Here is an 11327-nt window from a genome sequence, read left to right as displayed (position 1 = left end):
TTGTACATTTTCTTCTAGAAATGGTTATAGCTTTTGTTTTAATGGTTATATTTGTTACCCATCTGGAATTATTTTTTGTGTATAGTTGATGTAGGGGTCCAAGTTGATTTTTTTTTTTTTTGAGAACTCCATATCTAATCACTTCAGCATTATGTGTTGAAACGGCTTTCTTTCCCCATTAAATTATTTTGGTACCTTTGTTGACAATCACATGACTGTATATCTATGTGTGGGTCTATTTCTGGATTATTCTCTTCCCTTGAGCTTTTTGTGTATCCTTAATGCCTATACTTCACTATCTGTTTTTGTAGCTAAAATTCTTGAAATCAGATAGTGTGAATTCTCCAGCTTTGCTTTTCTTTTTTAGGAATATTTTGGGTCTTCTAGGTTTTTTGCATATTCTTAAGAGAATTGACTTAACCAGTTTCTACAAAACAGCCTGTTGCGATTTTTGACTGGGATTGCATTGAATCTATAAATTAATTTGAAAGAATTGTCATTTTGATAATATTGAGTGTTTTAATCCATGAGCACAGTCTATTTCTCCATTTATTTAGGTCTCTGAAGTCTTAGCAATGTTTTGTACGTAGTGTAGAGGTCTTTTGTATCTTTTGTTAAGTATGTTTGTAGACATTTCGTGGTATTTGATGCTGTTGTAAGTTATATTTTTAACAGCTTTGTCGTGCAATAAACTGCACGTTTGAAGTATAGAGTTTGACAAGTTTTAACATATGCATATGCTCATGAGACCGTTGCTCTAATCAAGATAGTGAATATCTCTATCACCGCTGAAAGTTTTCTTGTGCCTCCTTGTAATCCCTCCTTCCCATTACACTTCCAGGTAACCACTGCTCAGGGTTCTCTCAGTATACATTAGTTTGCACTTTCTAGAACTTTATATAAGTGGAATCATAAAGTATATACTCTTTTTTTTGGTGAGGGGATCTGGTTCATTCACTCGTAATTATTTTGAGTTTCATGCATGTTGTGTGCATCCATAAATCATTCCTTTTTATTGTTCATTGTTTGGATATGCTGCAATTTGTTTATCCATTCACTTGCTGATGGACGTTTGTGCTCACAGTTTTTGGCCATTACAAACAAAGCTTCTAGGAACATTTGTGTACAGATCTTTTTATCGACATATATTTCCTTTTTTTCTTGGATACCCAGGGATAGAATGGCGGGATCATTTTTAAGAAACTACCAAACTTTTCCAAAGTGATAATATCATTTTACATTTCCAGCAGCAGTATATGAGAGTTCTTCCTTCCTCTACCTCCTCACCAACACTTGGTATAGTCAATCCTTTTATTTATTTATTTATTTTAAAATAGACTGTATTTTTTAGAGCGGTTTTATTTTCACAGCAAAATCGAGCAGAACGTACAGAGATTTCTCATATACCCTCTGCTGCCTCACATACATAGCTTCCCCCATTATCAGCATCCTCCATCAGAGTGGTACATTTGTAACAGTTGATGAACCTGCATTGACACATCATTGTCACCCAGAGTCCATCGTTTACATAATTTCACTCTTCATGTTGTACCTTCTACAAGTTTGGACAAATGTATAATGACATGTATCCACCATTATGAGATTGTACAGAGTATTTTCACTGCCTACAAGTCCTCTGTGGTCTGCGTGTTCATCCCTTCCTCACCCCACCAACCACTGATTTTTTAACTGTCTCCATAGTTTTGCGTTTTCCAGAACATCATATTGTTAGAATCATACAGTATATAGCCTTTTCAGATTGGCTTCTTTCACTTAGTAATATGCATGTAAGTTTCCTTCCATGTCTTTTCATAGCTTGATAGCTCATTTCTTTTTAGTACTGAATAGTATTCCATTGGCGGATGTACCTCAGTTTATTTATCCATTCACCTACTGAAGGACATCTGCTTGTTAGAAGTTTTGGCAATTGTGAATAAAGCTTCAGTAAACATCTATATGCAGGTTTTTGTGTGGACATAGCTTTTCACTTTTTTTGGGTAAATACCAAGGAACACAATTGCTGGATCACACGGCAAGATTATGTTTAGTTTTGTAAGGAACTGCTAAACTGTCTTCCAAAGTGGTTGTACCATTTTGCATTCCCAACATCAGTGAATGAGAGTTCCTATTGCTCTATGTCCTCATCAGCATTTGGTGTTGTCAGTGTTCCAGATTTTGGCCATTCTTATATGTGTATAGCGGTATCTCACTGTTGTTTTAATTTGCATTTCCCTGATGATGTATGATGTGGAACATCTTTTCATATGCTTATTTACCATCTGTTTATCTTCTTTGGTGAGGTGCCTGTTACGATCTTTGGCCCATTTTTTAATCAGGTTGTTTGTGTTCTTATTGTTGAGTTTTAGGAGTTCTTTGTATATTTTGGATAAAACTCCTTTATTTGACAGATCTTTCGGACATATTTTCTCCAAGTTTATGGCTTGTCTTTTCGTTCTCTTGGCAGTGTCTTTCACAGAGCGGAAATTTTTGATTTTAAGGAGATCCAGCTTGTCCGTTATTTCTTAATGGATCGTGCCTTTTGTGTTGAATCTAAAAAGTCATTACCAAGCCAAGGGTCATGTAGGATTTCTAAGCCTTTAATAGTTTTGTGTTTTACATTTAGATTTGTATCCATTTTGAGTTAATTTCTGTGAAGGATGTAAAGACTGTGTCTAGGTGAATTTTTTTGCATGTGGATGTCCAGTTGTTCCAGCACCATTTGTTGAAAAGACTGTCTTTGTTCCATTGTATTGCCTTTGCTTCTTTGTCAAAGATCAGTTGACTGTATTCATGTGGATCCATTTCTAGACTCTCTGTGTTGTTCTATTGATTGATTTTTTTCTTTTGCCAAAACTACACTGTCTTGATTACTGTAGCTTTATAGTCTGTCTTGAAGTCAGATATTGTCAGTCCTCCAGCTTTGTTCTTCTCTTTCAATTTTATATTGGCTATTCTGAGTAGTTTCTTTTGTTTTGAGGAAGATTAGCTGTGAGCTAACATCTGCCACCAATCCTTCTCTTTTTTGCTAAGGAAGATTGGCCCTGACCTAACATCTGTGCCTATCTTCGTCTACTTTATATGTGGGATGCCTGCCACAGCATGGCTTGGTAAGTGGTGCATAGGTCTGCGCCCGGGATCTGAACTGGTGAACTCTGGGTCCCCAAAGTGGAGTGCACGAACTTAACCACTATACCACTAGGCCAGCCTCTGAGTAGTTTCTTTATTTTAGCCATTTTAATAGGTATGTATTGGTATCTAATTGGTATTTTTGTTTACCTAACAACTAAAAATGTTGAATATGTTTTCATGTGCATATTTGCCATTTGTGTATCTTCTTTGGTAAAATGTTGATTTAAATCTTTTGCTCATTTAAAAAAATTGAGTCGTTTTCTTATTATTGTTTAAGTGTTCTTTATAGTATTTTCCAGATACATATCAGCTATATCCTTTGCAAATATTTTCTCCCAGTCTGTGGCTTGTCTTTTTATCCCCTAGCAGTGTTTATTGAAGAGAAGTTTTTAATTTTGATGAAACCCGTTTTATCAATTTGTTCTATTATGGATTGTGCTTTTGATGTCATATCTAAGAAATCTTTTCCTAACTCAAATCTTTGCCACAATGATTTTATTCTGTGTTTTCTTTTAGAAGTTTTATAGTTTTAGTTTTATGTTTAGGTCTATGATTCATTTTGAAATAATTTTTATGTACAATGTGAGATGTGTATCCAAATTCTTATTTTTTTATATGTAGATATCCAATTTTTCTAGCACAATTTGTTGAAAAAGCTATCTTTTTGTGCTGCATTTCCTTTGCACCTTTGTCGTAAATCAAATGTCCTTGTATATAAGGATTTATTTCTGAATATTCTATTCTGTTTTATTGATCTATTTGTTTTCCTGCACTGTTTTGATTACTGTAGCTTTAAAATAAGTGTTGAAATCAGGTAGTGTTAGTCCACCAAATTTCTTCTCTTTTTAGACTTGTTTTGACTATTCTAGGTACTTTGCATTTCTATGTGAAATTTTAAATGAGCTTGTCAATTGCTACAAAAAAAGCCTGGGATTTTGATTGCAACTTCATTGAATGTGTAGATCAGTTTCAGAAGAATTGACGTTTTAACAATATTGAGTCTGTTGAATGATGAACAACGTGTGTCTCCATTTATTTTGAACTCCTCTAATTTCTCTGAGCAACGTTTTGTAGTTATTAGTGTATTGGTCTTTTACATCTTATGTAAGATTTATCCCTAGGTATTTCATAATTTTTGATGCAATTGCAAATGGTATTGCTGTGTAAAATCAATTTCTGTTTCTTCCCAGTATATAGAAAAACAGTTGGTTTTGCATATTGATCTTGTATCATGCTACATTGCTAAACTCATTTAATAGTTCTAGTAACTTTTTGTAGATTTTGTTGGATTTTTTTATGTGGATGTTCATGTTATCTGTGAATAAAGACAGTTTTATTTCTTCCCAATTGGGATAACTTTTATTTCCTTTCTTTTCTTTTTTTTTTTTTTTGCCTGATTACATTGTCTGGAACCTCTAGTATAAAACAGAAGTAGTGAGAGTAGAAATTCCTGTCTTGTTACTCATCTTAGATTTACCCTTTCACCATTAAGTATGATGTTAGCTATAGGTTTTTTGTAAATGCCCTTTATCAGATTAAGGAAGTTCCCTTTTAATCCAGTTTGCCAAGAATTCTTATGAATGGATCTTGAATACATATGTCAATTCATATCATCATTCAAATGCTTTTTTTACATCTATTAGAGATAAAACTTTCTTTTCATTTATTCTTTTAATGTGGTTAGTTACCCTAATTGATTTTTGAATGTCAAATTGACCTTGCACTCCTGGGATAAACCTTTTTTGGTCATGATGTACTACCTATTTTATATATTGGCTAATATTTTGTTAGGGAATTTTTGCATCTATCTTTTTTCTTTTTGGTGAGGAAGATTGGCTTTGAGCTAACATCTGTTGCCAATCTTCCTCTTTGTATTTTTTTTCCTCCCCAAAGCCCCAGTGCATAGTTGTATATCCTAGTTGTAGGTCATTCTAGTTCTTCTTTGTGGGATGTCACCACAGCATGGCTTCATGAGCGGTGTATTGGTCTGCGCCCAGGACCTGAACTGGTGAACCCTGGGCTGCTGAAGTGGAGCATGCGAACTTAACCACTCAGCCATGGGGCTGGCCCCCTTTTTGCATCTATCTTAATTAGGGATATTGTTATGTAATTTTTTTCTGAAGATATCTCTGTCAGATTGTTGTTAGGATTATGTCAAACTCAAAATTAGTTGAGAAGTATTCTCTTTCTTAAAGAGTTTATCTACAATTTATATGATTATATCCTAATGTTTGAGAGAATATACCAATGAATTACTGGGGCTCGGAGTTTTTTTGTGGGATTATTTGTTTGAATGTAAATTGAATTTCTATAATAGACATAGGATTATTCAGATTTTCTACTTCTTGTGTCTTCCTTTTTCCTTTTTAAAAAAAATTAAAACATTTCTTTAAAATTATTTTCTAAAATGAACTAAGCTCATTTCTTCCCCAAAGGAAGCAGCAAAAAAATTCTAACTGTTTGGTGGAATTGGACATTTGGATTAATAGACTATTCTTGTTATTTGTGATTTATTCTAGAGTTCTATGTTTTTAGTGACTTAGAGCCCTGTTATTTTTATTAGTTTTAAAGGTTAGGATTTTATGAGAAAAAGGCTTATTAAAAACTTAAAGTATAAATGTAGAAGGTGGAGGAAATTAAATCTTTTGTGATGTATTTTTTTTTTCAGAAACAGGTTTGCTTTTCTTTAAGCACAAAAAGGTTAAAAACAGAAGACTGTTTGCTTAGAGGTTCTGCGTAGTCTCAGATTATGTAACAATCAGCCACTTTAAACACAGACGATCTCTGAAAAACTGCATTTTGTATTTTTTAAATACAGTTATTTTGTACTCTTTTTTAAGGCAAACAGTTTGGAATCCAAAGATTATCTCCAGGTTTGTCTTCGAATAAGACCCTTCACACAGTCAGAAAAAGAACATGAATCTGAGGTTTGTGTTGAATTTAATTGGAATTAAATATTCTACTTTCATTAAATGGATAAAATACTACTGTTTTTATTTATTTGTTGTGGGTTTATTTTATTTATTGATTTATGTGCTCTAGGGCTGTGTGTATATTCTGGACTCACACACTGTTTTGCTGAAAGATCCTCAAAGCGTCCTTGGTCGGTTAAGTGAGAAAAGCTCTGGGCAGATGGCACAGAAATTCACCTTTTCCAAGGTAAGTAACCATGTGAAACTGAAGATTTTTCTTTTAAGTGAAAGAGACTTGGCTTAGGCTAAATTTCTACATAATTGTATAATAATGAACTATATGTATATCTTGCACTTAGGGAACTTAGATCTTTGGCGTGTGTATTTTTTTCTTAAGGGTAGGACTCAAATTTCAGGTCTGTAAATATATAATTGGAGGTAAATAGATCACTGTATAGTTCTTAAAATCCTTCTTTTTAGAAATGTTCTTTTCAAAATTTCGATGAAAACTTGATTGGCTGGGTCAGATTTCTGTTTTGAAAACTCAGTAGTTACGCTTTTGTGGGGGTTGGGGATATGGTTCCTGTTTTAAGAATGAATCTTAGAAAACAAATCTTTTTAATTTTTAAAACATGAGAGAGAGGGTAGAACTCATTGTCAGTGTTAACTTGAGTTTTCTAAAAAACTTGTTTTAAAAAAATTCTAATTTAGGTGTTTGGCCCGAAAACTACACAGAAGGAATTCTTCCAGGGTTGCATTATGCAACCAGTGAAAGACCTCTTGAAAGGACAGAGTCGGCTGATTTTTACTTATGGGCTAACCAATTCAGGAAAAACTTACACATTTCAAGGTAAATTGTTTTATTTTTGCTGGAAAGGAAAAAAAGCACTAATATTCACTCATTTTCATAATACTTGCATGTAGGTATGTTTCCATTACCTAGTACATTAGCTCCATTTTTTGTAGTAGTAGCATATTGGATGTGTATTGCCAATGGCTTTTAATTCAGATCGATTTAATTAATTTGTGAAACTACTTTACCCATGTGATAGAGAATTAGATGACAATGAAAGTTCAGAATAACTATTGATGTGACATGGTGAATTAAGCATGGGTATCCAGGGAAACACTTATTTCATTTTACTTTTATACTTCGTGATTATGAGTGATTGCACGTCTTATGGCCTGATCTGAATGTAAAATTTCAGGTTTTGCCTCATAATAATAGTTGGTAAAATGTCGATTATAGGGTAAAGACCAAAGTGATGGAAGACTGAGTAATCCTTCAGCTTCTCTCACTTTGTCTTAGCTGCTTCCTGTTGTCCATTGGTGATATAGAAGGAGCCTTGGTAGTCCAGGAGTGTTTCCGCTTTCCTAATATTCCAAGAGAGTAAAAACAAGAATTCTTTTCACAGGCACAGAAGAAAATATTGGCATTCTGCCTCGAACTTTGAATGTATTATTTGATAGTCTTCGGGAAAGACTGTATACAAAGGTGAACCTTAAACCACATAGGTCCAGAGAATACTTACGGTTATCACCAGACCAAGAGAAAGAAGAAGTTGCTAGCAAAAGTGCATTGCTTCGGCAAATTAAAGAGGTATGGAAGTATTTTAGTATGTAAAATACATATAAATCTTGACCTTTTATAAGCTCTTCAGTTTGTTTCAGCCTATATTGGAATGTTTTGTGGTTGTGGTGGTTGACTTTTCTTTTTGAGAAAAGTATTAAAAGCTTGTTTGAAGGGGCTGGCCCCGTGGCTGAGTGGTTTAAGTTCATGCACTCCACTTCAGTAGCCCGGGATTTTGCTGGTTCGGGTCCTGGGTGTGGACCTAGCACCACTTGTCAGGCCATGCTGGGGCGGGGTCCCACAGAGCACAACCGGAGGTACCTACAACGAGAATATACAACTATGTACTGGTGGGCTTTGGGAAGAAGACGAAGAAGAAAAAAAAAAGATTGGCAACAGATGTTAGCTCAGGTGCCAAAAGAAAAAATTGTTTGAAGACATTTTATATTGTACAAATAGCAGAAATGTTCAAATAGCACAAATGTAAATGGTTCTGAAATCTTTTTGTTGTTGTAGAAGCAACATTGTATTTTCTATGTAATGATTCTTAAAAATTCTTTTTTTAATTATAAAAGTAATATGTATACACAGACACTAAACAGGGGAATGTGAAAAATAAAAAGTGAAAATTTCTTATAATTCCATTCCTAAAGAGAAAACCACCATAAACAGATTGGAAAGTATTCTTTTTAATCTTTTTCTCTACAAAATCTGTATACAGAGTTTTCTGTATGTGTCTGTATATACACACACAAACGCAGTCGTATATAGTTGCATGTGTATTCATATCTTTTTCTTTGTGTAGGATATAGCTTTTTTTTTTAAAGATTTTATTTTTTCCTTTTTCTCCCCAAAGCCTCCCGGTACATAGTTGTATATTCTTCGTTGTGGGTCCTTCTAGTTGTGGCATGTGGGACGCTGCCTCAGCATGGTTTGATGAGCAGTGTCATGTCCGCGCCCAGGATTCGAACCAACGAAACACTGGGCTGCCTGCAGCGGAGCGCGCGGACTTAACCACTCGGCCACGGGGCCAGCCCCAGGATATAGCCTTTTTTTAAATGAGATTTTAATATACCTATGTTCTGTAACTTGCTCTTTCATTTGACATATATTAAATCTCTTACTACCTTAATACATGTCTGTTATCTGTTAGATTATATGTTTACTTCCTTTCTTACTTTCTTTTTTTATTAGTTTTTAATGAAAAATTGCTTTTATAAAGTTATACTTGTCTATTTATTCCTCTTGTGCCTTCTCCATTTTGTGTTATGTTTTCAGGCATCTATCCTAGTCAAGGTTGTTAAAAGCTATTAACAGCTTTTTAAGTATTTTCAAAATATCAATGAGGTTTCTTTCTTTAAGACATTTAGAAATCAGTGTTTCAAGGTAATAAAAAGTTGTTACTTAGTGGAGTTCAAAGTTCAGAGTCCATGATATGATCTCTGAAAGTAAAAGAGTGTTTTAAACAAAAATTATGGAGATCGGTGGATAATTGCTTAGATAATTCATAGAGGAAATTAAAGTCATTAATGAAAAACATTTTTCCTAACAAGTTATGCAGTTAAAATAAAATATTATTTTGCCTGTGAAATTATTAAAATGTTAAAAAAATACACATTTTCATACATTGTTTACAGAATATGTTTCTAGAAAGCAATTTGGTAATACTATATTAAGAATAAGAACTTAAAATATTTTTGTATGTTTTCATCTCCCAATTCAGGTTTAGGTATACATCCTAAGGAAATAATTAGAATGCAGAACAAAAAATAATATATTGTTTATCGTAGTATGTACCAACAAAACTTCGTAATATAAATGTACAGAATAGAGAAATAATTGTCATTTCACAACTATTCAATTATGCAGCCACCAAATGTTTACAAGTAATTTTTAATTATAGAAAGAAAAAACTTACAGTATAATAAGTGTGGGGAAAGGAATAGAAAGGAATATATTGAAATATTAATAGTAATTGCCTCTTGAGTGACAGGGATTATATATGATGATATTCTTTTTTTTTTTTTAAAGATTTTATTTTTTCCTTTTTCTCCCCAAAGCCCCCCAGTACATAGTTGTATATTTCTCGTTGTGGGTTCTTCTAGTTGTGGTATGTGGGACGCTGCCTCAGCGTGGTCTGACGAGCAGTGCCATGTCCGCGCCCAGGATTCGAACCAACGAAACACTGGGACGCCTGCAGCGGAGCGCGCGAACTTAACCACTCGGCCACGGGGCCAGCCCCCTTTTTTTTTTTTTTGGTTTTAAGATTTTATTTTTTCCTTTTTCTCCCCAAAGCCCCCCAGTACATAGTTGTATATTCTTCGTTGTGGGTCCTTCTAGTTGTGGCATGTGGGACACTGCCTCAGCATGGTTTGATGAGCAGTGCCATGTCCGCGCCCAGGATTCGAACCAACGAAACACTGGGCCGCCTGCAGCGGAGCACGCGAACTTAACCACTCGGCCACGGGGCCAGCCCCATGATGATATTCTTTTTGATACTCTTCTGTAGTTTCCAAAATTTCCTATTATGTGAATGTATTATTTAACTAGTAAAAAAATTAATAGACGAGGTCATTGAATTGAGTAGATGAAAGGTTGTGGTTTGGTTGGTGACTTTTTGGATAGATAATTAATATAGTGGTTATTTAACAATGGCTTTTATTAAAGATTAAAGATTTTTATTAGAGATATAAAGATTAAAAACATCTTTCTTTTTTAGGTTGTTATACATAATGACAGTGATGATACTCTTTATGGTAAGGTTTCCTTTCTCACTTAGCTTTAAAGTGTTGATTATATGAAATACAATGAAAAGCTTTTAATTTTTGAATCACTCCTAGTGTTTAATTTCTTTAATGACATAGTAATACTTGGTAAATGGTACATAACTATATGAAATGTCAGTCACTGTAAGGTTTTATTTGGATTTAATATCACAGATATCTCTTTCACTGGTTGTAACTTTTCATGTTGAATTCAAGAGACAGTAGTTTTTCTGTCCTTTACATTTACTTTCAATTTGGTTCATCAGCGTACTTTCAAAAAGAAAAGAAAGAAGCCAAACCTTGGTTAATACAAATCTTGTTTACATCTGTGTGGATGCAAGAAAATATTTCACATTTCTGGTCAAAAGATTAAGGATACTTAGTTTTTCAAGTCCAGTAATCTTGTCTGTCCTATTGTCTCATTTTTAGTCAAATGCTTAATTTTGTGATGATCCTCTTTTATTTTTTGTAGGAAGTTTAACAAATTCTTTGAATATCCCAGATTTTGAAGAATCCATGAAAGATTGTGAACAAGCTAGCTTGAATATGGAAAATAATATAAAGTTTTCTGTGTGGGTTTCTTTCTTTGAGATTTACAACGAATGTATTTATGACTTGTTTGTTCCTGTATCATCTAAGTTCCAAAAGAGAAAGATACTACGCCTTTCCCAAGATATAAAGGGCTATTCTTTTATAAAAGGTATACTAATGAGTATTTTCTATTTTATTGTTCTGAAGTTCTTTTCTAGGCTTTGTTAAAGCTATAGGAAGACAAACTGGAAATTTTAAAAGTTTTATATTTAGATTATATTATGTTATATTTATATTTATATTAATTATTAACATCAAGATCGTAAGAGAAGTTTGTGCTTTGGAAGTATGTCTTAGGGGTCTAGTTTAATATTGTGTTTGCTTGAGTATCACTGATTGGGTTTTGGGGATGGGAATGCT

General features: G+C 33.7%; 1 protein-coding gene across 16 annotated transcripts in view; it reads left to right on the top strand.

The window, feature by feature from the left end:
• The window catches only part of KIF20B (kinesin family member 20B), a 76370-nt gene that overhangs the window by 4398 nt on the left and 60645 nt on the right, over nt 1-11327 (top strand). For all 16 annotated transcript variants that reach the window (XM_070561581.1, XM_070561527.1, XM_070561533.1 and 13 more), the window contains 6 exons: nt 5970-6056; nt 6172-6288; nt 6753-6891; nt 7457-7641; nt 10331-10367; nt 10849-11076. In XM_070561581.1, the coding sequence (XP_070417682.1) occupies nt 5970-6056; nt 6172-6288; nt 6753-6891; nt 7457-7641; nt 10331-10367; nt 10849-11076 (793 nt within the window). The remainder of the gene's footprint in view (nt 1-5969; nt 6057-6171; nt 6289-6752; nt 6892-7456; nt 7642-10330; nt 10368-10848; nt 11077-11327) is intronic.

Source organism: Equus przewalskii, chromosome 1 (genome assembly GCF_037783145.1).
Source record: "Equus przewalskii isolate Varuska chromosome 1, EquPr2, whole genome shotgun sequence".
Taxonomy (NCBI): domain Eukaryota; kingdom Metazoa; phylum Chordata; class Mammalia; order Perissodactyla; family Equidae; genus Equus; species Equus przewalskii.
This window is presented reverse-complemented; position numbering and strand designations above follow the sequence as displayed.